This window comes from Neoarius graeffei, chromosome 19, assembly GCF_027579695.1.
Source record: "Neoarius graeffei isolate fNeoGra1 chromosome 19, fNeoGra1.pri, whole genome shotgun sequence".
NCBI classification, from domain to species: Eukaryota; Metazoa; Chordata; class Actinopteri; order Siluriformes; family Ariidae; genus Neoarius; species Neoarius graeffei.
Window position 1 is genome coordinate 45170012 of NC_083587.1, and position 27539 is coordinate 45197550.

General features: G+C 41.6%; 2 protein-coding genes across 3 annotated transcripts in view; one reads left to right on the top strand and one right to left on the bottom strand.

Annotated features, from left to right (window-relative positions):
• Positions 1 to 4870: 4870 nt before the first annotated feature.
• trim35-28 (tripartite motif containing 35-28) lies at positions 4871 to 14196 on the bottom strand. The gene is made up of 6 exons (XM_060900157.1): positions 13528 to 14196; positions 9265 to 9360; positions 8915 to 9145; positions 8757 to 8779; positions 8546 to 8667; positions 4871 to 8195 (listed from the first exon to the last, which is right to left on the bottom strand). The coding sequence occupies exons 1-6, from the start codon at positions 13954 to 13956 to the stop codon at positions 7663 to 7665; spliced, it is 1434 nt and encodes a 477-aa protein (XP_060756140.1). The 5' UTR covers positions 13957 to 14196; the 3' UTR covers positions 4871 to 7662.
• Positions 14197 to 21916: 7720 nt separating this feature from the next.
• megf8 (multiple EGF-like-domains 8) overlaps positions 21917 to 27539 on the top strand; it is a 146594-nt gene continuing 140971 nt past the window's right edge. For both annotated transcript variants that reach the window (XM_060900158.1, XM_060900159.1), the window contains exon 1: positions 21917 to 22359. In XM_060900158.1, coding sequence (XP_060756141.1) covers positions 22336 to 22359 — 24 coding nt within the window. In that variant the 5' untranslated portion in view covers positions 21917 to 22335. The remainder of the gene's footprint in view (positions 22360 to 27539) is intronic.

Sequence of the window (27539 nt, forward strand, 5' to 3'; positions counted from 1 at the left end):
ATTAGCCCCTGGCAATCAATAGTCAATAGTGTACCCTTTCTGTGCCACAACTGACATCAACCTCTTTGGATAGTCCTTTACAAGGTTGGCACATGTTTCTGTAGGTATTCTGGCTCATTCCTCCTTGGCAAAGACCTCCAGCTGGTCCAAATTGCATGGTTTTCAGGCATGGACTTTTGTTTTGAGCATGTGCCATAGATTCTCAGTGGGATTGAGGTCTGGGCTCTGTGCAGGCCACTCCAGGACCTTGATTTTGGTGTCCTTTAGGAAGTTTTGGACCACTTTCGATGTGTGCTTTGGGTCATTATCATGCTGAAAGACCCAGCGGCGACCTAAGCCTAGACTAAGAGCAGATGTCTTGATGTTATCCCTCAAAATGTCAACATAATCTTCCTTTTTCATGATCTCATGCACTCGAACAAGGCTCCCTGTGCCTGAGGCAGCAAAACAGCCCCATAACATGATGCTCCCACCACCATGTTTCACTGTGGGAACTGTATTTTTGGTGTTGTAGGCCTCGCTCTTCTTTTGCCAAACAAAGGCAACATCCATGTGCCCAAACAGCTCCAGTTTAGTCTCATCAGACTTCCAAAACTCATCTTTAACTTTCAAATGTGCATGGGCAAAGTTCAGTCTGGCTTTGAGATGTCGCTTTTAGAGTAATGGGTTTTTTCTTGGGCGATGGCCTCAGAGCCCTCCATGATGAAGAGCCCTTACTACCGTCTTCCTTGAGACCTCAACCCCAGAAGAGGCAAGGTCAGCCACAATCATTTTGGTGGATGTGCGGGGAGTCTTACCAACATCCCTGATGATTTTTCTCTCTCGGGATTGAAATAATTTGCATTTTCGTCCACGCCCAGGTTTGTTATGCACAAAATGGAACTCCTTGTACTTTGCAATCATGCATCGCACAGCTGTTCTAGAGACTGTGAAGCATCTAGAAATGACAGTATAGCCTTCCCCCTTGGTATGGGCCTCAACTATTTTCTTTCTGAGGTCCAGAGTGATTTCATTTGTATTCGGCATGGCTTTAAACGCAGACCCCTCTCAGAAATGTGTTCAACTGCCTCTAGGCCTGTTCCTTCGAGTCCCTTAAGTAACAATCAATGCTGATTGGATGTTCAGGTGTTGTCTGGGAGCTAATTGACTGCACAGGTGTGGCTTGAAAGCTGACAGGCTGGTCGTGTGTGTTTTAAAAGCAAGAAAATTGCATGGGGGCTAATAATTTTGACCACCCCATTTTTCACTATATTTGAGATTAAGGATACTTAAATATTAATCTTACATTCCAAAATGCACCAGACACTATGGAATCACACTTGTGAATGGTTGATATTTTAAAATTACATCAGTGTTACAAATTTTGTGGAGAATTTTATAGTAATGCTCCAAAATTTCATGGGGGCTAATAATTTTGACCTTAACTGTATTTCAGAAACTGCTGATCTCCTGGGGTTTTCACACACAACAGTCTTTAGAGTTTACCCAGAATGGTGCGAAAAAACAAAAAACATTAAGTGAGTGACAGTTCTGTGGGTGGAAACAAACACTTTGTTGATAAGAGAGGTCAGAGGAAAATGGCCAGATTGGATTGAGCTGCCGGAAGGATATAGTAACTCATATAATCACCCTGTATAACTGTGGTGAGCAGAAAAGCATCTCAACATGCATAAAACATCAAACCCTGAGGTGGATGGGACACAATGACAGAAGACCACACTGGGTTCTACTCCTGTCAACCAAGAACAATAATCTGAAGCCATCATGGGTACAGATAGTTTAAGATTAAAGGGGAAAAACTCATCACCTGGTCTTTTTTTCCCCCCCAACTGGCTAAAACTGTTGAAAAATTTCTCAAATTGCCATCTACTGGATAAAATCATACCAAACCTTGCAATAGTGTTGTTGTACTTGAGGCCAGTCTCAAGAGCACTTTTTGAAGGTCTCGGTCTCAGACACAGAGGACTCAGGATTTTATTTCAAGACCACAACTGTGGGGATTTCACTAAATTGCCTGTGCATTGTCTGATTTATTTGTGAACATCGTTATTCTGATTGGATGTAAATTTTCCTGCTTCGAATGCAACCAGTAACGTGACTCAACAGTGGGGTAGTGGTTAGCACTGTTGCCTCACAGCAAGAAGGTTCTGGGTTCAAGCCCAGCAGCTGATAGAGGCCTTTTTGTGTGGAGTTTGCATGTTCTCCCCGTGCTCCGGTTTCCCCCACAGTCCAAAGACATGCAGTACGATTAACATGGGGCAGCCATGACCTGAGGTTGGGCTGAAGTGCCCTTGACCAAGGCACCGAACCCCCAACTGCTCCCCAGGCGCTGTAGCATAGCTGCCCACTGCTCTCTGTATGTGTGCTCATTGCTCACTTGCATGTGCATGTGTCTGTTCACTGCTTCAGATGGGTTAAATGCAGAGGAGGAATTTCACTGTGCTTAAGTCTGTGCTTAAGTGTATATGCGATAAATAAAAGGTTTCTTGCTTCATAATTTGAAATTTTTCTTCCTGTTAACGGCCATCACCCATCCCCACCCCACTTCACAGACACTGGTCTGGACTCGGTCTCGCCCTGCCTTGGTCTTGACTTGATCTCAACCCCTCAAAAGCTTGGTCTCGGTTGAGGTGGTCTTGATTACAACACTACCTTGCAAGGCCAGTGCTGAAAGTTGAGTCAACTGTTTAGTACTTCTCTAAATCATGACTTTTTTTTTTTTAAAGCTAGACGGCCTTTCGATTTCATAAAATCGGTGAAATTCAGTTCCCTCTGAAATTTGGTCATTGTGATAAATGTTTATTTCCGTAACATCTCACAAAATATCAGGCCAGTCTGTGGCTGGGAAGTTATTTAATTTGAGGGGATTCCTGAGCAAATAATGTGCATGAAATCACTCGCTTCGCGCAGTCAAGCAGACAGAGGAAGTCCGATGTACACATGTGCAGGTTTACCTTCTTCTTCTCTTGGGTTTTACAGCAGCTGGCATCCACAGTGTTGCATTACTGCCATCTACAGGTTTACCTTGACCGTGCACTGACAGTTCCATCATTCTGTTGTTAAACGAACAGCTGATCACACCAAGGTGCTCGCTGAGTGCCGATATTTATTAGTTTGGTCCTGCGTTTCCTTTCCTTCACAACATATCTTTTCTTTTCGCTTTCCATTACTGTAGTTGGTCTTTCACTTTCATTTGCATCCTCCATTTTTCTCTCCTGTTTCAAATTTGTATCCCACAGTACCTTGCGCGAACAGGGAAAGCCCAGCACGTCATGCATGACACACTATGTTGAATTGCATCATGGTGAAGCAGGAAAAAAATAGAAGAGAATTTAGGGCCACGTGGCTCTAAATTCATTAATTGTTCTGTTAAAAAAAAAACTAATAAAATTGGAAGTCTGTGATTCAAATTCAGTGGCTTTCAGTCCACTAAACAAAAATAATTAGGTATCAGGGAAAATTCTTTTTATGATCTACACTTGAAAAATCTGAAAGGTGGTCTACTTTAAATGACAAAAGTTAACACCAGAGATGGGCTGCCCACCTCCCCCAGCAAGTCTGTGAAATTTCAAATATATGGTGATCGAGCTCATTCACAGGAGTTTATGCGATTTCCCCACCCTGCCCCCTGTCAGTCTTTGCCCACTTTTTTTAAAAGCATTTTTCAAAATTATGAAGTAAGCAGAGTTCGGTTGATCTGGGTGTGAAGTTATACTTTAACACAAAACTCCAAAAATGAATTTCATTCAAAATAACAACATTAAAGGAACAGTCCACCGTACTTCCATAATGAAATATATGTTCTTTTCTAAATTGAGACGAGCTGATCCGTACCTCTCCGAGCTTTGCGCGACCTCCCAGTCAGTCAGACGCGCTGTCACTCCTGTTAGCAATGTAGCTAGGCTCAGCATGGCCAACGGTATTTTTTGGGGCTGTAGTTAGATGCGACCAAACTCTTCCACGTTTTTCCTGTTTACATAGGTTTATATGACCAGTGACATGAAACAAAGTTCAGTTACACAAATTGAAACGTAGCGATTTTCTATGCTATGGAAAGTCCACACTACAATGACAAGCGTACTAATACCTTCTGCGCGCTTCGGCAGCGCATTGATACAGAGCTCAGGAGTGACGGTATCAATGCGCAGAAGGTGTTAGTACGCCTGTCATTATAGTGCGGACTTTCCATAGCATAGAAAATCGCTACGTTTCAATTTGTGTAACTGAACTTGTTTCATATCACTGGTCATATAAACCTATGTAAACAGGAAAAACGCGGAAGAGTTTGGTCGCATCTAACTACAGCCCCAAAAAATACCGTTGGCCATACTGAGCCTAGCTACATTGCTAACAGGAGTAACAGCGCGTCTGACTGACTGGGAGGTCGCGCAAAGCTCGGAGAGGTCTCAATTCAGAAAAGAGCATATTTCATTATGGAAGTACGGTGGACTGTTCCTTTAATATAGAAAAATCTCATTTAATCCTGTCTGTACACAATGCAGGCTAAGTTTCACTTAATCCTTAAATAAATAAATAAATAAAAACAAAAACTTTCAGTACATATAAAAAGTGTTTCAACAATTTGTGAGCTCGCATGTTAACTGGCTGCACCGGACCTTTATTCGTTAATTTTTGTGTATGCATGTACAACAAACAACAACAAGAATATTTTTTTTATTATTATTCTTAATTTCTAAAGAACTTCACAAAGATAGAAATCGGCCTTAACACAGAAGCTGCAGGCCAGTTAACATTTATCCCCAGGTCACATTTGGCCCTGGGGCCGCACTTTGGACACCCCTGTTGTAGATTCTTGTATGTAGAGTCTCCTTATGACTGCAATCAAAACAAATGAATCCAAACGTGCAAATAATTGAAGACAGATTTATTTAGACAGCTTTGATTCAGACTGCATAGCCTACTGCTCTCATGACTGCCCTGTGAAACATAACACTATAAATACAGTCAAATGCAGACTATAAATACAATCAGTCCGAATGACTTTAAACACAAACTCTCCCTCTCTTATTCGACTGTAGCGTAGGGATCTCGGTTATGGCTGCAGCACAAGGACAGGGAGAACATTTCATTTATAGAGGTTTACATTTCTGGATTACTGCATAAATCAGTTTACTTACTTTAATCAACTTTATGACATAAATCCCGTTATCCGTCACTCATCAGTTTGGCTTTATATTACAGAATGCAAATGACATTTTTATTATAGACAAAGCATAAATTAAGTGTTAGGAAACCCTGACGCCCTCTTAGGTACGTATGTACAGGATGTTTCAAAAAAAAAAAATTGATATTTGAGATGTAAATATCCCAGAAACTACATAGTCGAGGCAAATGAAACTGAACAGGCTTAATGTTGAGCAATATAAGATTTATTCCTCAAAATTGTAATGAGAAATTCAAAAAGGTATGTGGATTCCATGAACGATTTCACAAATTTTCGACTTGTTCGAGCGTACTCTAACACACAAAACGCCTTTTCTTTTCCAGTGAATGGCATTTCTATACCTAAAAATATAAAAACCCAACAAAAAATATTAAACATAAAATTTTGACCCGTTTCCACACATGCTGTTAAAATCTGAGGTCAACTGAATGAGAATCGGAAACGTTATTAGATTGGGAAATATCAAATTTTTTGAAACACCCTGTATTAATCTGAAGAGAAATTTTTGTTCAGAAGGAGCAAAAAATTTTAAACGGCACATTAAAGTCAGTTACCAGGAAAAAAAAAAAGTTACAGACTTTCTAAATGGCAAATATCTAAAAAAGTTAAAGACCAAGAATAAACATGTGTTTATAACCCCAACGCACTGAAACAAATTAGTAAGATATTTAAAGATAAACTGAAGGGGAAGTCATTGATTCTGGAGAAAGGCGGGCTCTTGATTTCAAATATCAACAAACAAACGCACACTTCCCTTCAGTAAGCTCCGCCCCCCAAAGCACATTGACAAGTTTTGTTCTCAAGCTTGTATATAACTCAAGCCATAACCTTCGATCACATTAAAACTGTACGTGACTCTCCCCAGTCCCGATTTACCCGCTCCCCCTTCTTTCACAGAGTGCTCTTTCCATTTCCACTCCACACGCGTTTATGCTCGTATGTGCATAACATGTTTACTCTGGGGTTGTAACCATACATAAAATCCAAATATGATATAATACAGTGGCGTCTTGATATATTTTTGATACAGTCAACAGTTGCTTTATGCATTTTGTTTGCGCTTTCAGGAGTGAGAGAGCTGAGAAGCACAGTGTGTGTGCACTCGCATGTTGTGTGTAATTCAAACCTCTGAAAAAGCGAAAGTGTGCAGAAATAAAAGTGCACCTTTGAGTTGTCCCAAGCCTGCCTCCCTTCTCTCCTCCCAAGAGAGACTCTTGATCTCTATCATTGTTGGCATACTTACTTACTTACAGTCCCGGCCATCATATGACGATGGAGGACCCTTGGACGCCCTCAGTCGTTGACGCTCGTGTCTTTCGGCTGCCTTTGTTTGGAGGTGGGCCTCGCAGAGCTCCTTTCCCAATGAAAGAGCGGCCCGCCAGGTGCTGCGGTTCAGCGCAATGTGATACCAGTCAGCATTTATGCCGAAGAACCGCAGGTCCTCCTTGGCCCAGTCTTTCCAACGCTTACGCGGATGACCCTTATCGCGCTTGCCCTGCTTAAGTTCACCGAACAGCAGTTGCTTTGGTGTTCTAGAATCATCTATTCGTGCCACATGGCCGAGCCAGCGTAGTCTGTTGTTTCGAAGCATGGTCTCGATGGTAGTAGAATCGACACGGTGGAGGACCTCAGCATTGGTCTTACCATTTGAGTTCATGATCTGTCGAAGCGATCTCTGGTGGAAAACTTCCAGACAACGGATGTGCTGGACTAAGGTCGGCCACATTTCGGAACCATACAGGAGAGGTGGTAGGACTGTCGCCTTGTAAACGGTCAACTTGGTTGACAAACTAAGGCCTCTCCTGTTCCAACAGCTAGTACGCAAAGCACTGAAGGCTGCTGCAGCACGAGAGACTCAAAGCTGGATCTCAGGGTCGAGAGTTGTTTCATCTGACATGTTGCCACCAAGGTATGTAGACGTGCGTGCACGCTTTAGTGGATGGTCGTCGATCGTGATAGAAGGGGAGTGAGCGCACTATACGTGCATTACCGCCGTCTTGGATTTGCTGATGGTCAGCCCTCAGGTGTCGCAGGCAGACTTCAATGCGCCGACACCTTCATGTAGGGATTCAGGAGACGTAGTTACCAGGGCGGCGTCATCGGCATAGAGGAAGTCGTCAAGCTTGGTGGTTGGCGTCGATTTTGCCCTTAACCTTTGGAGGCTGAAAGGTCTTCCATCCAACTTGTGTTTTATTTCCGCTCCAAACTCCGGCATAGACTCGTCGACATTGCGGAGGACGAAGCTGAAGAAGAGGATAAATAGTCTTGGGGCTAGGACGCATCCTTGTCGCAGGCCGTTGATTACTTTAAAGCCAAAGTGGTGATCTCCCAAGAGAGACTCTTGATCTCTGTGATTGCTGGCATAGATGCAATGGTATTCATTTCATTCGGCACGCTGTTGAATGTGTTGCTTGATCGTATCAAGAGCCTTGTATTGAACAATACTGTACTGTTACACCCTTATTCATACATCATTGCTACTTATGGATGGTGAATTTGGCAGGCTGGATAGCCATCGGAGTTTTGTGGAGCCCAGGGCCAAAGAGAGGGAAGAGTTTCTCATGGAATTGGTCGTTGTAGGTGATGAGGTGTGTGCCACTGTCTGCATCCCAGAAGGACACCTCTCCTTTTTCCATATTGAGCTTCACCCTGATTGTCTCTGGCCTCTTCTCCACAGTTAGCTGGGTACGAGGAGAAGTCAGACCGCTGTACACACCTTTACTTAAGCCAATGCTCCACACGCCTGCTGATGTAGTCACTGTGAACTTCCTCTTGCGGGCTACAGACTCCCTACACACTCCAATGACCCACTTTGGGTTATCACCTACATAGACCTCCCAGCGGTGGCGACCTGACGCAAAACCTTCTGAGCCCATGACAAAGACGCAGGGGTCAAAGCGTTCAGGGTTGTCTGGTACCGATTGCCTCTCTGTGTTCTCTTTCACACTTGCATAGTCGGGGGATATGCAGAGCCATGGTGAAATGGTGTTTGGATCCATTAACACTGGAACTGCAGGGAAGACAGATTGACACTGAATTTGTCTACAACTACATATTAAACATCTTGTTCTAAGATCAGTGTGTACATTTATTCAGACTAGCTTTTAGGAAAAGGTAGGTAAATAGAACAAAAAAAAAGGAAAAAGAAGAAAATGTACAACCCCAAATCAGAAAAAGTTTGAGTTTTTGGATTGAATTTTTAGCTGATATGCCTACTATGAGATGGCAAGCACAACAGCATTATCAATGCTATTATATTATAGTAAATATTATAACTATTAATTATATCAATGATAAAGGCTCATACACAAGTTGTTTTCCTTCAAGTGCATGCTTTCTGACGTAAAAATGAACACTTACAAAGTTTGACCCGTGACCGCATGCTCTCCCAAACTTTGTAATCCAGTGCTCCGACATGCCAGGCCATATTGAGGAGAGCTCCAGGAGGAAACTTGGGGGATTCTTTATCTATCCACTGGGCCCTGGGAGACATTAGGCAGTATAAATAAGAATCACTATGCTGCATGTTCAATTTAGCGTCTGAAGCTGGATGGATAACCACAACTCTTACCTTTGTTTAAGAATCGGGTATTTCTGAAAGTAAAGGAAAAAAAAACTGTTATTGAGTAATAAAGACATGTAATTCCTCATACTTTAAAAATTCATTTCAGGTGGCATGCACTGTTCTTAACCAACACTAATTTCAATTTAAAGAGACAAATTTCATACTTGTAGGACAACCAGATCATCTGCACTCATCTCCTTGCTCACTGACTGAAGCAGCTCACTGAGAGAGGCGATATCACAGCTGATGCTGTCAATCTTCTCCTTCAGCATCTGTTTCTTCTGCTCCTCTTCTTTCTTTAGGGCTACAATTCGGGAAGCTTCTTCTTCTTTTAGAATCTGATGGAGCCTCTCAAATTCCTGTCTGATTTGCTTCTCTGCCTCCACTGACTGGCTCTGTAAAGTGACAAATTTTATATTCTCAAAAGTCTCCTCATACACTACAAACAGCATTAGGATCGTGTGTGTATAAAAGCAAAAAGAGCAAAAAGTTGGCAGTGGAAAAAATCAATTACCTGAATATAATTGACTGCCTCAGTACATCGTTTCTTCAACTTCTTAAAAGACTCCAATTTTTCACCAAGAATCTTGACTTTGAGGTTGAGCATGTCCTAGGGAGGGAGAGAGAGATAGATAGATACCCACAACATTACGTTACAGGTCTTGTTATACCATACTGCAGGGTTGTGGATGAAAAGTCAGAAACCCAACTGGGCAGTCTCTTACTTTTATTCCATCCCTTGAGAGATGGGTGACAAATTAATGGGGGGGCGGGGGGGAATCACCTTAAAGTATCAATAGCCTATTAGGATCGGATTAGTTTTAAATGGGGAGGTTAGTTATTACTGAAGTATTATATATATACTGTAGCTCCTGGCCAAGATGCCCATAAAATCGTAAATGTGACCGGTGGCACAATCATCTTCACAACTTTTATGCACCCCCACTTGGGGAACACTGTATGCAACTTTGATCGAAATCCTATCAATCCTCTCGGAGGAGTAGCGATTTTTGTAAATTGTGCACGGACGACGACCGGACGACACGTATCCCATAAGCTCATCTGGCCTGGCCTGCGACCAGATGAGCTAATAAAAAGGTGAAAGAAAGGAGCTTGCATTAAAGATGGGGAGGGGTTCACCACTCTGTGAAAGACAGAAGCAAACAGTGCAACAATTTAAGAATAACGTTCCTCAATATAAGATTTCAAAGATCACATTATCTACGGTATATAACATAATTAAAAGATTCAAAGAATCTCAAGAAATCGCTGTACGCGATGCTGAAAACAACAAGAGGAGAGGGACCATCCGGCTTATCAGTGCACAGTTCAAAAGCCAGCATCTGTGATGGTATGAGGGTGCATTAGTGCACATGACATGAGTGGCTTGTACATCTGGGAAGGCGTTATTAATATTAAATGGTTTTGGAGCAACATCCCACCATTCAGATGGTATCATTTCCAGGGAGCACCAAACTGCATGGCTCTGTAGTGAAAGAGACCAGGTGCTAAACTGGCCTGCCTGCAGTCTAGACCCCTCCCCTATTGAAAACATTTGGTGCATTATAATAACACACAAAGAGACCTGTTGAGAAGCTGAAATCCTATAATCAGGCAAGAATGGACAACATTTCACTTTTGTTAAAAGTAGAACCGATGCAACATAGTGGTAAACGTCATGCCTCGTACAAACTTTTTTCCCCTCCCTGGCATCAAATTCAAAATGAGTGTAAAATTTTCAAACAGTAACATTTCTCAGTTTCAACATACGTTGTCATTGTACTATTTTTGATGAGATATAGGGTTTTCATGATTTGCAAATTATCGCATTCTATTTTTAATTTACAGTTCACACAGTGTCCCAACTTTTTTGGAAACGGGGTTATAGTCTTCTACTTCTTCTGGCTGCTCCCGATTAGGGGTCGCCACAGCGGATCTTTCGTCTCCATTGCTCCCTGTCTTCCGCATTCTTCTCAACCACTTTCATGTCCTCTCTCACCACATCTTTGGCCTTCCTCGTTTTCATGTGCCTGGCAGCTCCATCCTCAACGCTCTCCTTCCAACATGCTCTGCATCTCTTCTCAGGATGTGCCCATACCATCTCTCTTAAGCTACGTTCACACTGCAAGGCTTAATGCTCAATTCCGATTTTTTTGTGAAATCCGATTTTTTTGTGAGGTCGTTCACATTAACAAATATATGCGACTTGTATGTGATCCTCAGTATGAACGAAAAGCGACCTAAAAGTGTTCCGCATGCGCACTGCAGGATACGACGACGTCACACGCAGTGAACATGGCCAGTGTTTACGGAAGTAAAACCGCCCGGTTGCAGTATGACCCATCCAATCTAGCTTGAATAGCTGTATCCCCCCCAAATGGAAATCAGCTCCCTAACCTCTGCGTCCTTCCATTGAGAAGATTCAGAACCTTCACAGCCCGAAGCGTCCCTCGCATTGATGTCATGCGCAGGGGCGCAGATACGTTTTTTTGAACTGGGGGGGACAAAGCTGCCAGCAAACCAACCCCAACCCCGATATGCCTGTCAAACTTGTTGTGGGTTACCATAGCAACCAAGCTCGAGCTCGCAACCTGTGCAGTCTGCGCAGCTCAACCAACCGAATATCAGTCTTTGTTTTGTTTTATGTGAGTTGTTGCAATGTATGTATGTACTGCTGTGCACCTCAATAAACCGAATGGTAATTAGTCTTTTGATTTTTCCGTGAGGTTTCCCTTATGCAAAGTGGGGGGGACCGAACGAAGTGAATTTAAATCTGGGTGGGACGAATCCCACCCGTCCCACCCTCTATCTGCGCCCGTGATTATGCGCCATGTTGTTGTAACTTTTTTTGAGAGACCCGCCGCCTACTTCAGCGCAGAATAGTGACGTTTGTGGCTTGTTGATGACGTGTAAGTCGGATGAATGCGACCTGGCGGTTCAGACTGAAGTCGCATATGAAAAGAGCGGATAGGAATCGGAATTAGCACCACATATCCAAACGGCCTGGGTCGGATTTGAAAAAATCGGATCTGTGTCGTTCATATTGTCAATAAAAGATTGGATACAGGTCACATATGGGCGAAAAGATCGGATTTGAGTCACTTCAGCCTGCAGTGTGAACGTAGCCTTAGCTCTGTCCCTCTGATTGTGCTCGTTCCTTATCCTGTCCAACCTCCCATCGCAAACCTTAACATCCTCAACTCCGCCACCTCCAACTTTGCCTCCTGTCTCTTGGTTAAGGGTACGGTCTCCAATCCATACATCACAGCTGGTCTTATACATCTTACCTTTGACTTTTGGGGGTTATAGTCTAGTAAGTCGTGGGTGGTAAAAGAGAGCAACTGGACTCGCTTGAAGATTCTTGAAGACGTTTCACCTCTCATCCGAAAGGCTTCTTCAGTTCTGTCTGACTGGTAGGGAGCATCAGGTATTTATCCTCTCATGGATGAAAAGCTCCATCCTCAACGTTCTCCTTCCAACATGCTCTGCATCTCTTCTCAGGATGTGCCCATACCATCTCTCTTAGCTCTGTCCCTCTGATTGTGCTCGTTCCTTATCCTGTCCAACCTCCCAATGCAAACCTTAACATCCTCAACTCCGCCACCTCCAACTTTGCCTCCTGTCTCTTGGTTAAGGGTACGGTCTCCAATCCGTACATCACAGCTGGTCTTACACATCTTACCTTTGACTTTTGGGGGTTATAGTCTAGTAAGTCGTGGGTGGTAAAAGAGAGCAACTGGACTTGCTTGAAGATTCTTGAAGACGTTTCACCTCTCATCCGAAAGGCTTCTTCAGTTCTGTCTGACTGGTAGGGAGCATCAGGTATTTATCCTCTCATGGATGAAAAGCTCATCTAAGGGCCAATTTATGCTGACAACCCAGTCCTCGCAGACGGCATCGCAGATGGCGTCTGCGTAGCCCCCCCGCTTCGCAGACGCTCTGCAGGCACCTCCCAAAATTTGTGACCACTGCAGACAGCCTCGCAGACAGCATCGCAGACAAGAGGGCTCCGATTGGTCCACTCTACATCCGCTGTACACGCACTTCCGCTTCCCTACTTCCCCGGTTTGGTTTGTTTTCACTACCGCCATTTTTAAAAACACGAGCGAAGATGGAGCAGCACGAAGAGCGGTTGATCGAGGAAGTGAGGAAGTACGTACATCTATACGACTCCAGTTCTAGTCATTATAAGGACAGCGCATTATAAGGACAGCGGTGTTGAATGACCTGTTGCTCAGTAACCGGACGATAAACACTCCACTAACCACACCCACCAACTACTCCTAGCGATTTCGCGACTTCGCGCCCCCTTGCGTTGTGGCGGTGAATAACATCACGCACGCCTATACACACCTATACTCCCCGCTCAACGATAAATTACAACTGTCTGCGAAAAGCTATCTGCGAAAGCCTTGTCGCAAGAGCATGCAGAGGCCTTAAGGTGTCATTGAGTCATCCTGTTGGTGTGGGTCACCGGGGGGCTGGTTGTGAACGGCCTTGAGAGTCGTTACCTGATGTTCCCTACCAGTCAGACAGAACTGAAGAAGCCTTTCGGATGAGAGGTGAAACGTCTTCAAGAATCTTCAAGCAAGTCCAGTTGCTCTCTTTTACCACCCACAGTTTACCATGACCTGGATGACTGAGAATCTTGACAGACAAGTCTAGCAAGTCTTTATTATGACAAGATCATCTCATAATTATGAGTCATAATTACAAGATACATACTATATGACATTTTTTTCAGTAGGTTAGTGTAAATAAGAGGCAGTTGGCCAACCTGGCAGTACTGAACTCCATGGTCTATAGGTCTGACGTCATGGCCAGAATGCAGCAGAACGCACTCCACACACATGAGCTCTTCATCATTCACACAGTACATGTGCAGATCGCGTTGGTGTAAGCCGCAGATCACTTGTGGAGCTCCAGTAGTTCGCCATTCTTTCTCTTTCTGAAAAGACTCGGTTGTGTCCTTCAGGGCCCGGTTCGGGATCGGCGTCTCTCCGTCGCAGTTCTTCCGACACACAGCGCACGTCTTCGCGTGTTTGTGCTTCCAGCTTGCCTCCAGACATTCTCTGCAAAAGCTGTGACCGCATGACAGCAGCAAGGGGTCTCGAAAAAGCTCCCTACACACCGGACAGCTCAGATCAGACTCGAGGAGAGACGGTCTATCGGTAATATCCTCGTCCATCGCGAAGGCCCCGCTCATGACACACAAACTGCTGACTGCGTTTCCTTCTTTCACTTTCTTCTGACTTCTTGTAACAGTCAGCGGACACGTTTACACTTTTCCCACATACATCACTACTTTCCCAGGCTTACTTTGAACCTCAAAAGCAAAAAAATACACTAGTTTTTGCTTCAGTAACTTTCTATTTTCGATAAACATTCCATACTTCCTTGTTCGGAGTTACCCAAACTGCCTCCTCTGCCCGAGCATGCGCATACGTGTTTCTTTTCTTTAAAAAATGCTTTACGACTCTACCCGATGTGTACTGCGCATGTGTGGCATTTCACGACATCACTGCACATTTTTGCGACATTTAGAAATGACGTTTACACGTTGATCTCTAGACTTAGAGCTCATCCAATAAGGTGAAAGAAATATCTTTCAAAATGCTACATGGAATTTATCCGACCAATTTTTATTTGCAGAAATTTAAAAAAGACACCACTGTCAATTGTTCTTTTTGTGGGGTAGAAAGAGAAACCCTTATTCAAAACTTTTGTGGAGTAAGCTCACTCGTCTTGTTATCGACTCCATTCACTCAGACTTTAGTCTGAAATGGGAGAATGTCTTGTTTGGCTTTTATGACAGCAGACTAATCTTGTCTCTCATTTTTATTTGATTAATTTGTTAATAATATTGACAAAATACTACATTCATAAGTCTAAATTTCAGAATAAAAAACCTAATTTGACAGAACTTAGTATAGACATATTAAACAGTATGTAACCACAATTTCTAGCAGCAATAACAAGAAGGCTGTCAAAATACAAACACTTGCTATACAATGTGTTTTTATGATCTGTTTTTTGTTTATTTATTTTGTAATGTACATCCCCTTGGCGTAGTTGCACCAATGCTATTGTATTGTATACTCCTTGTATACTGTTTGTGTACTTGATTTGATCTAATAAAAAAAAGTAAAAAAAAATGTAGAGATGAGTGAAGCCATTTGGCCGCCATCTTACCACTCATATCGCATGTATCTATCTCATCTCACCTCATCTCATTATCTCTAGCCGCTTTATCCTGTTCTACAGGGTCGCAGGCAAGCTGGAGCCTATCCCAGCTGACTACGGGCGAAAGGCGGGGTACACCCTGGACAAGTCGCCAGGTCATCACAGGGCTGACACATAGACACAGACAACCATTCACACTCACATTCACACCTACGGTCAATTTAGAGTCACCAGTTAACCTAACCTGCATGTCTTTGGACTGTGGGGGAAACCGGAGCACTGTGTAATCACAATCAATAAAACCGATGTCCTAACCTGAGCAATGATTACATGGCACACAAAGGGTTAAATGTATGACACTGCTAATAATCCCCCCTCTAACATAGATATCATTCTCTGATTAGCTACCTGTTTCTCGCTAACTTACATGGTTGGCTATCCCAGCTGTCATTATATGAATATTGGTAGGGACACGTCCCTAGCGTCCCTACCCAAAATTACGCCCTAGCATAGTTCACATATCAAATGTTTAAACTGAGAAAATGTATAATTTAAAGAGAAAAATTAGGTGATTTTAAATTTCATGACAACAACACATCACAAAAAAGTTGGGACAAGGCCATGTTTACCACTGTGAGACATCCCCTTTTCTCTTTACAACAGTCTGTAAACGTCTGGGGACTGAGGAGACAAGTTGCTCACATTTAGGGATAGGAATGTTAACCCATTCTTGTCTAATGTAGGATTCTAGTTGCTCAACTGTCTTAGGTCTTTTTTGTCGTATCTTCCGTTTTATGATGCGCCAAATGTTTTCTATGGGTGAAAGATCTGGACTGCAGGCTGGCCAGTTCAGTACCCGGACCCTTCTTCTACGCAGCCATGATGCTGTAATTGATGCAGTATGTGGTTTGGCATTGTCATGTTGGAAAATGCAAGGTCTTCCCTGAAAGAGACGTCGTCTGGATGGGAGCATATGTTGCTCTAGAACCTGGATATACCTTTCAGCATTGATGGTGTCTTTCCAGATGTGTAAGCTGCCCATGCCACACGCACTAATGCAACCCCATACCATCAGAGATGCAGGCTTCTGAACTGAGCGCTGATAACAACTTGGGTCGTCCTTCTCCTCTTTAGTCCGAATGGCACGGCGTCCCTGATTTCCATAAAGAACTTCAAATTTTGATTCGTCTGACTACAGAACAGTTTTCCACTTTGCCACAGTCCATTTTAAATGAGCCTTGGCCCAGAGAAGACGTCTGCGCTTCTGGATCATGTTTAGATACGGCTTCTTCTTTGAACTATAGAGTTTTAGCTGGCAACGGCGGATGGCACGGTGAATTGTGTTCACAGATAATGTTCTCTGGAAATATTCCTGAGCCCATTTTGTGATTTCCAATACAGAAGCATGCCTGTATGCGATGCAGTGCCGTCTAAGGGCCCAAAGATCACAGGCACCCAGTATGGTTTTCCGGCCTTGACCCTTACGCACAGAGATTCTACCAGATTCTCTGAATCTTTTGATGATATTATGCACTGTAGATGATGATATGTTCAAACTTTTTGCAATTTTACACTGTCGAACTCCTTTCTGATATTGCTCCACTATTTGTCGGCGCAGAATTAGGGAGATTGGTGATCCTCTTCCCATCTTTACTTCTGAGAGCCGCTGCCACTCCAAGATGCTCTTTTTATACCCAGTCATGTTAATGACCTATTGCCAATTGACCTAATGAGTTGCAATTTGGTCCTCCAGCTGTTCCTTTTTTGTACCTTTAACTTTTCCAGCCTCTTCCTGTCCCAACTTTTTTGAGATGTGTTGCTGTCATGAAATTTCAAATGAGCCAATATTTGGCATGAAATTTCAAAATGTCTCACTTTCGACATTTGATATGTTGTCTATGTTCTATTGTGAATACAATATCAGTTTTTGAGATTTGTAAATTATTGCATTCCATTTTTATTTACAATTTGTACTTTGTCCCAACTTTTTTAGAATCGGGGTTGTATACCAAGACAAGATATTTAATGTTTAAGCCAATAAACTTTATAGTGTTTTGTAAATATACACTCATTCTGAATTTGATGCTTGCAACACATTCCAAAAAAGTTGGGACAGGAGCAACAAAAGACTGTGAAAATTACAGAAAGCTCAAAAAACACCTGTTAGGAACATTCTACAGGTAAATGGGTTACTTGGTAATTAGAAAGATTTAGTCGTTTCCCCTTAACACTTATGAAAATTATTCTTGTATTTACAAAGTGTGTTAATATTGTTACATTCTTAAATAATATATTTTTACCTATGCCAACTGTGTTGGAGGAGGTTATGTTTTCACCTCTGTTTGTTTGTTTGTTTGTTTGTTTGTTTGTTTGTTTGTTTGTTTGTTTGTTTGCCTTTTCCCAATGTAATTTAAAAAGTAGTGAACGGATTTGGATGAAATTTGGAGGAAAGGTGGGCCATGGACCAATAAACAATTTATTAGATTTTGATGCAAATCTGGATATGTACGTGAATCCAGGATCCAGATATGTATGCAGAGCCAATATTTTTTTGTCTGTTCTCAACGTAACTCAAAAAGTAGTGAACGGATTTGGATGAAATTAGGAGGAATGGTGGGCCATGGGCCAAAGAACTATTGATTGGATTTTGATGAAAATCCATATATGTATAAAGATCCAGGATTTTTAGCTTTTTTCCAACGTAACTCAAAAAGTAGTCAACAGATTTTGATGAAATTTGGTGTACAGCTTTAGTATTATCCTCGGTTCAAGTGATTTGATTTTGATGTTGATAACGTGGCTTGGCAGAGGTTTGCACTCTACTGAGCGCCCTTCTAGTTAAAAATGTATTTATTGTGGAAATAAATAGAGCAGCAGCTACAATTATCAACAGTCCATAATTATCGACACCTTTTCAGATTTATCAATAAAAAGCAATCTTACAAAGGTGAGTTTCAGTTACAACAGTTATTATTGGTTAATTAATCAACTGGACGACCCTCCTCGTCCTTTGATCTTGTCATCTGATGACACAGCTTGTTACCGGAGATGGATTTTTTTTTTAGCACGATCAGCAATTTGAGAAAAACTCAGATGTTATCATCTCAGGTAAGCATGGTGGAAAAATCATGGACATGTTTTTACTTATCAAATTCACTGATATTTCATGATATCTTTGTCAAAACCTACTTTGTTTCTTACTCTCTCATTAGACAGTCGCCATTTTGTATGTAAACACACGTTTGAGAAGTCACGTGAGGTGTCAATAATAGTGATCACTTTCACCAGTGTCCACCATTATCGACACCCTGTGGAATTAAGTGACATTTACAGCTGTTATGGATCGATCTTTGTGTAACATTGTTGAAGTAGATGAAGTACTTTAAAAAAATAAAAGTGCTGTGATTTATATGTTTTTTCTGATTCATAATAGAATGGAATGTTTATAGAGTATTTGGAATTTGATTGCAATAAATAGAATTAGACCAGAATTAAATTCCTTGCATATAAAAAATTATATGATTGAAATATTGAGATTTTTCTATTCCATTCGGAAAACTTTCTTTTTGGTTGCAATTTGCTGTAAATATCTACCACATATTACAATATCAGTAGACATTTTACATTTTTAGATGTAAATTTAGAATCTCAATTTAAAAAAAATGACCTTTGACCTGGATTTTCATGTGGTTACAATGTCAATTGCCTGTTGACATTTATTGGTAAACTACAGAACTAGAAATTAATACAAACAACGGACATCGATATACTTATATAAAATATATTTTGTACTAATTATAGTCTATGTAAACCAAATTTTAAATAAAAACTATGTTTTGTTAACTTAATACCACATGCCGATTTTTTTTTTTTAAATATAGATAATCATCTGAATGTTGATAATTGTGGAACAGTGTTGATAACTGTGGACAAAGGAGTCGATAATTGTAGAACGGTGTCACGTGATCCGATACTCTAAGTTTTCGGGAATCAACTCATTTTTTTTCCCAGTGGAAGTTTGAGTAACTCTTCATGTACAATTTACAGAATGAAAGTCTTTTCTACTTTTGCAACGGCCAAAAGATAGTTAAGGTGTCGATAACTGTAGCCGCCGCTCTATTTATATAAAAGATATTTAGTACTAAATATAAGTCTATGTAAAACAAATTTTAAATGAAAACTATGTTTTGTTAACTTAATACCACATACCGATGTCGATAATTGTGTAACGGTGTCGATAACTGTGGACAAAGTGTTCCACAATTATCGACACCTTTGTCCACAGTTATCGACACCGTTCCACAATTATCGACACTTTTGTTCACAGTTATCGACACATGTCGATAACTGTGGACAAAGGTTTCGATAATTGTGGAATGGTGTCACGTGATCTGATACGATAAGTAATCGGGAATCAACTAATTTTTTTTTCCAGTGGAAGTCTGAGTAACTCTTCATGCACAGTTTATGTAATGAAAGTCTTTTCTACTTTTGCAACGGCCAAAAGATCGTTAAGGTGTTGATAACTGTAGCTGCCGCTCTATTTATATAAAAGATATTTTGTACTAAATATAAGCAGACCTAGAAATTCATATATTTTTTCACCAGCCAGCCGGACTAGTTACCTTCCAAAGTAACTCGCCAAACAGAAAATCAACTAGCCAAAATTTGTTCATGTATGAATTTTACTTCTGTCAAAAATAACGCAAAAGAGAGTAGTTACCATTGTTCATGACTAATGTGCATTTATTTCAAGACCCGAGTATTTTGATACTGTTGTTAAATACATAAATGAGAACAACACAGAGCACCATAATATAATATCAACAAATAATAATATATTGGAAAACTTGGCAACTTGGTGTACGAGTATTGAAAACAAATATACTTACTATCATGACTATAGCACCCAAAATATGTCCAACATGCTTTCTGTATTTAACCATTTATGAGAGAGAAAGCATTAGGAGCTTCATATTGACTAGGAATCAACTTGAAAAAAATGAATTATTCCATAAAAATCGTATCGCAGCCAAGGCCTACCCTGCTCCTACGTTTGCTTATAAGTCCTTTGTCGTTTCTCCTTCTCGTACGCTTTATCGGTGGCCTTTTTCTCCTCTTCAGACCGAGGTCGCTTTGTCCCTGTCTCTGGCGGATTCTGTACACCTTTCAGAAAATTCCACATCGCAACATAGCTTTGGCAGATGTAGATGTAAACAACAACAAAAACACGTGTTTAAATGGGCGATGATGTGGCCACATCTATTGAATTTGATAACATGATTACTGCGATATTCAACGAGATGCGTTATATGCATGCGCAGTAGTGAAAAAACCGACAGCCTGACTCGTACACGATATGATTCGGAATTCTTCGGTATTTTCCGTCCTGCCGATAAACACATCGGTTAACACAGACACGGCGCACGCTTAATATGTGGCGGCTTTAGTTAACGGTGTGTCTGAATCTTCGCTTCATATATATTTTTTATTTTCAACTAGCCAGCCGGGCTGGCTAGTGACAGGAATTACCCGCCAAATGACAAATTAAGTCGCCTCGGGCGACCGGACCACCGCAAATTTCGAGCCATGATAAGTCTATGTAAAATAAATTTTAAATAAAAACTATGTTTTGTTAACTTAATACCACATACCGATGTCGATAACTGTGGACAAAGGTGTTGATAATTGTGGAACGGTGTCGATGACTGTGGACAAAGGTGTCGATAATTGTGGAATGGTGTTAATAACTGTGGACAAAGGTGTCGATAACTGTGGACAAAGGTGTTGATAACTGTGGAACGATGTCGATAACTGTGGACAAAGGTGTCAATAACTGTGGAACGATGTCGATAACTGTCGACAAAGGTGTCGAGAATTGTGGAACGGTATCGATAACTGTGGACAAATGTGTCAATAATTGTGGAACGGTGTCAATAATTGTGGAACGGTGTTGATAACTGTGGACAAAGGTGTCTAATTGTGGAATGATGTCGATAACTGTGGACAAAGGTGTTGATAATTGTGGAACGGTGTCGATAACTGTGGACAAAGGTGTCAATAATTGTGGAACGGTGTCAATAACTGTGGACAAAGGTGTTGATAACTGTGGACAAAGGTGTCAATAATTGTGGAACGATGTCGATAACTGTGGACAAAGGTGTTGATAACTGTGGAACGATGTCTAACTGTGGACAAAGGTGTCGATAATTGCGGAATGGTGTCGATAACTGTGGACAACGGTGTCGATAACTGTGGACAAAGGTGTCGATAATTGTGGAACGGTGTCGATAACTGGACAAAGGTGTTGATAATTGTGGAACGGTGTCGATAACTGTGGAATGATGTCTAACTGTGGACAAAGGTGTCGATAATTGCGGAATAGTGTCGATAACTGTGGACAAAGGTGTCGATAATTGTGGAACGGTGTCGATAACTGTGGACAAAGGTGTTGATAACTGGACAAAGGTGTTGATAATTGTGGAACGATGTTGATAACTGTGGACAAAGGTGTTGATAACTGTGGAACGATGTCAATAACTGTGGATGAAGGTGTTGATAACTGTGGAACAGTGTTGATAACTGTGGACAAAGGTGTTGATAATTGTGGAACGGTGTTACGTAATCCAATACACTAAGTAATCGGGAATCAACTAATTTTTTTTTTCGGTGGAAGTTTGAGTAATTATTCATGCATAATTTACGTATTCTTTTCTACTTTTGCAACGACCAAAAGATCATTAAGGTGTCGATAATTGTAGCCGTCGCTCTATAACAATGTGAAATTGTTTGGTGCTAGTGGGTTTTTTAATCTGACTGTGCTTGTGACTATGAAATCCATAATTTTATTGAATTTTCTGATTCACTTCACTTTACTTTCTTTCTTTTTTTAAACTTTTTTTTTTTAAAAAAAGGATAATTCTAAGCTCCTGATATTTGAGAGTAGATGAGGGACTCTTCTTCTGTGTCCGTGTAGTCAGCAGTGATGCTGTGGCTGAGGGTCTCTGGTGGAAACGCAGTCAGCGCTAATGTTGCTAATATCGGTTTAAAACCTGAACCGTTTTGGGTTTTTTTTTATTGCCGTTTGTGAATTGAAGAAGGTGGGCGGAAAATTGTGATAATGGTTTTGTGCAGACTTTGACAACGATTGTTATTCTTTACGCTCCGTCGTGAATCTACAAACATGGAGAAATTGCTCGGCTGTTAGCTTCAAGCTAAACTTCAAGCTGTATGTTTTAAAGGCCGCCGTCCTGAGCAGAGCAGCGCAGCGCAGCGCTCCGCTCTCATCCCCCGGCCGCTCTGCCTTCCTGGAGCTACACGCAGACACAGCAAGAACAACAAAAACACCTCGGTTTATATTTTTCCAGAATGTAACCATTAAGCAGATGTGCACTTATGAAAGATGGAGATAACGGCCCGGGCTCTGGTAAGTTAACGGGAACAACAACAATAACAATGGGCATGTTGTTCGGGCTGATGGTGCTAGCTGGCTAAATACACTAAGAACAGCATTAATAATTAAAATAATAAACAGTATGAGTGTACTGTGTTGATTTGTTCATGCTGAGTGGAGAGCTGAGTCGATTTGATTGAATAAATAAATAAATAAATCCACCCTCGGGTTTTGTAATCATGGTAATGAAACACTGACGGCTGAGTGCTGAATATTAGTCTCGGATGTCGGTGAGCTCGCTCGCTCGCTCGCTCGGAGTGTGAATGTCCAGGAACGTTCCTGAGAAAGTGTTAACTCCTCTCTGTCTGCCCGGGGGAGTCAGAGCACAGGACCTTCTCCACTTCACCGACCAAAGGTCCAAATATTGGACTCATTTTTGAACGAGTTAAAATATGGTTTGTTGGAGGAATGTTCAACATTTGCATGCACAACTGATACTATGTATATAAATGCAACATCTGCACATGGCTGCTGTATCCAGTATAAATGTAACATCTGCACATGGCTGATGTATCCATTCTAAATGCAACATCTGCACATGGCTGATGTATCCATTCTAAATGCAACATCTGCACATGGCTGATGTATCCATTGTAAATGCAACATCTGCATACGGCTGCTGTATCCAGTATAAATGCAACATCTGCACGTGGCTGATGTATCCGGTGTAAATGCAACATCTGCATACGGCTGATGTCTCCAGTATAAATGCAACATCTCCGCACACATGATGTATCTGGTATGAATGCAACATCTGTACACAGATGATGTATCCAGTATAAATGCAACATATGCATACGGCTGATGTATCCAGTATAAATGCAACGTCTGCGTACGGCTGCTGTATCCGGTATAAATGCAACATCTGCATACGGCTGCTGTATCCAGTATAAATGCAACATCTGCACGTGGCTGATGTATCCATTCTAAATGCAACATCTGCACATGGCTGATGTATCCATTCTAAATGCAACATCTGCACATGGCTGATGTATCCATTGTAAATGCAACATCTGCATACGGCTGCTGTATCCAGTATAAATGCAACATCTGCACGTGGCTGATGTATCCAGTGTAAATGCAACATCTGCATACGGCTGATGTCTCCAGTATAAATGCAACATCTCCGCACACATGATGTATCTGGTATGAATGCAACATCTGTACACAGATGATGTATCCAGTATAAATGCAACATATGCATACGGCTGATGTATCCAGTATAAATGCAACGTCTGCGTACGGCTGCTGTATCCGGTATAAATGCAACATCTGCATACGGCTGCTGTATCCGGTATAAATGCAACATCTGCACGTGGCTGATGTATCCATTGTAAATGCAACATCTGCACATGGCTGATGTATCCAGTGTAAATGCAACATCTGCATACGGCTGATGTATCCAGTATAAATGCCACATCTGCACATGGCTGATGTATCCAGTATAAATGCAACATCTGCATACAGCTGATGTCTCCAGTATAAATGCAACATCTCCGCACACATGATGTATCTGGTATGAATGCAACATCTGTACACAGATGATGTATCTGGTATGAATGCAACATCTGTACACAGATGATGTATCCGGTATAAATGCAACATCTGCACACGGCTGATGTATCCGGTATAAATGCAGCATCTGCACATGGCTGATGTATCCGGTCTAAATGCAGCATCTGCACATGGCTGATGTATCCGGTCTAAATGCAACATCTGCACATGGCTGATGTATCCGGTGTAAATGCAACATCTGCACACGGCTGATGTATCCGGTGTAAATGCAACATCTGCACATGGCTGATGTATCCAGTGTAAATGCAACATCTGCATACGGCTGATGTATCCAGTATAAATGCCACATCTGCACATGGCTGCTGTATCCAGTATAAATGCAACATCTGCACGTGGCTGATGTATCCATTCTAAATGCAACATCTGCACATGGCTGATGTATCCATTCTAAATGCAACATCTGCACATGGCTGATGTATCCATTGTAAATGCAACATCTGCATACGGCTGCTGTATCCAGTATAAATGCAACATCTGCACGTGGCTGATGTATCCAGTGTAAATGCAACATCTGCATACGGCTGATGTCTCCAGTATAAATGCAACATCTCCGCACACATGATGTATCTGGTATGAATGCAACATCTGTACACAGATGATGTATCCAGTATAAATGCAACATATGCATACGGCTGATGTATCCAGTATAAATGCAACGTCTGCGTACGGCTGCTGTATCCGGTATAAATGCAACATCTGCATACGGCTGCTGTATCCGGTATAAATGCAACATCTGCACGTGGCTGATGTATCCATTGTAAATGCAACATCTGCACATGGCTGATGTATCCAGTGTAAATGCAACATCTGCATACGGCTGATGTATCCAGTATAAATGCCACATCTGCACATGGCTGATGTATCCAGTATAAATGCAACATCTGCATACAGCTGATGTCTCCAGTATAAATGCAACATCTCCGCACACATGATGTATCTGGTATGAATGCAACATCTGTACACAGATGATGTATCTGGTATGAATGCAACATCTGTACACAGATGATGTATCCGGTATAAATGCAACATCTGCACACGGCTGATGTATCCGGTATAAATGCAGCATCTGCACATGGCTGATGTATCCGGTCTAAATGCAGCATCTGCACATGGCTGATGTATCCGGTCTAAATGCAACATCTGCACATGGCTGATGTATCCGGTGTAAATGCAACATCTGCACACGGCTGATGTATCCGGTGTAAATGCAACATCTGCACATGGCTGATGTATCCAGTGTAAATGCAACATCTGCATACGGCTGATGTATCCAGTATAAATGCCACATCTGCACATGGCTGATGTATCCAGTATAAATGCAACATCTGCATACAGCTGATGTCTCCAGTATAAATGCAACATCTCCGCACACATGATGTATCTGGTATGAATGCAACATCTGTACACAGATGATGTATCCGGTATAAATGCAACATCTGCACACGGCTGATGTATCCGGTATAAATGCAGCATCTGCACATGGCTGATGTATCCGGTCTAAATGCAGCATCTGCACATGGCTGATGTATCCGGTCTAAATGCAACATCTGCACATGGCTGATGTATCCGGTGTAAATGCAACATCTGCACACGGCTGATGTATCCGGTGTAAATGCAACATCTGCACACGGCTGATGTATCCAGTGTAAATGCAACATCTGCATACGGCTGATGTATCCAGTATAAATGCAGCATCTGCACACAGATGATGTATCCAGTGTAAATGTAACTTCTGCATACAGCTGATCTATCTGGTATAAATTCAGCATCTGCAGATGGCTGATGTGTCCAGTATAAATGCAACATGCACACATGGCTGATGTATCCGGTATGAATGCAACATCTGCACACAGATGATGTATCCGGTATGAATGCAACATCTGCACACCGATGATGTATCTGATATGAATGCAACATCTGCACACAGATGATGTATCCGGTGTAAATGCAACATCTGCACATGGCTGATGTATCCGGTGTAAATGCAACATCTGCACATGGCTGATGTATCCGGTGTAAATGCAACATCTGCACATGGCTGATGTATCCGGTGTAAATGCAACATCTGCATACAGCTCATGTATCCGGTGTAAATGCAACATCTGCATATGGCTGATGTATCCGGTGTAAATGCAACATCTGCATACAGCTGATGTATCCGGTGTAAATGCAACATCTGCACACGGCTGATGTATCCGGTATAAATGCAGCATCTGCACACAGATGATGTATCCAGTGTAAATGTAACATCTGCATACAGCTGATGTATCTGGTATAAATGCAACATCTGCACATGGCTGATGTATCCAGTATGAATGCAACATCTGCACACAGATGATGTATCTGGTATGAATGCAACATCTGCATACGGCTGCTGTATCCGGTATAAATGCAACATCTGCACATGGCTGATGTATCCAGTGTAAATGCAACATCTGCATATGGCTGATATATCCGGTAGAACTGCAGCATCTGGACACAGGTGGTGTATCCAGTGTAAATGCAACATCTGCACATGGCTGATGTATCCGGTATAAATGCAACATCTGCATACGGCTGATATATCGGTAAAAATGCAACATCTGCACACAGATGATTTACCCAGTATAATACAGCATCTGCATATGGCTGATGTGTCCAGTGTAAATGCAACATCTGCACACAAATGATTTACCCAGTATAATGCAACATCTGCATACGGCTGATGAGTCCAGTGTAAATGCAATATCTGCACATGGATGGTTTATGTATTATAAATGCAACATCTGCACACGGATGATTTGCCCAGTATAATGCAACATTTGCACACATGATTTATGCATTTTAAATGAAACACCTGCACACAGCTGATGTATCCATTATAATGCAACATCTGCACACGGATGGTGTATTCAGTATAATGAAATCTGCACACAGATTTTTTTTTTTATCCAGCATGAATGCAATATTTATACACGCTATATTGTGCATGCTGCAGTATATAAATGCAACATCCATTTTTAATAGACTATCTTTAAGAAAAAAGTGTTTTACAGGGTGGGATAGGGTAACAAGCTTAAAACCTTTCTCTGAAAGCTAATTAAAGGTACATCACAAGATACATACGATAGGAAGAAAAGATCTACCCTTGATGTTATCATGCCAGTGACAAGGCAAAGTAAATTTTGAGACCTTTAGTCTTGAGCATGTCCATTCTTTTACACTTCACCAACTTAATAAATTGCTTCCAAATATTAAAATGTCATTCCATTTTTGGGGGGATTATGTAGCCTTAAAACAATCCAAAACTCTGAGCTGTAGGTTGGGACTATTTCTGATTTCTAGTGTTATTAAGTCAATTTTTAGCCTGTTATGTAGGCTACTGCCTTAAATCTACCGAATAAGAGAGTCAAAGGCCCAGCACTGATCCATTTCTTGATAAATAATTAAACAAAAGACTTCAGCAGTGCTTACGCAAGTGTCATGTAAGAAAATGATGCCATAACCTCCCTATTTCCGTGAAACACTTCACACAGGACGGAGAAGTACTTTTGAGATGATTTACGCAGTTTCTCTTGGAAAAAGAGGAAGCCTGTGTA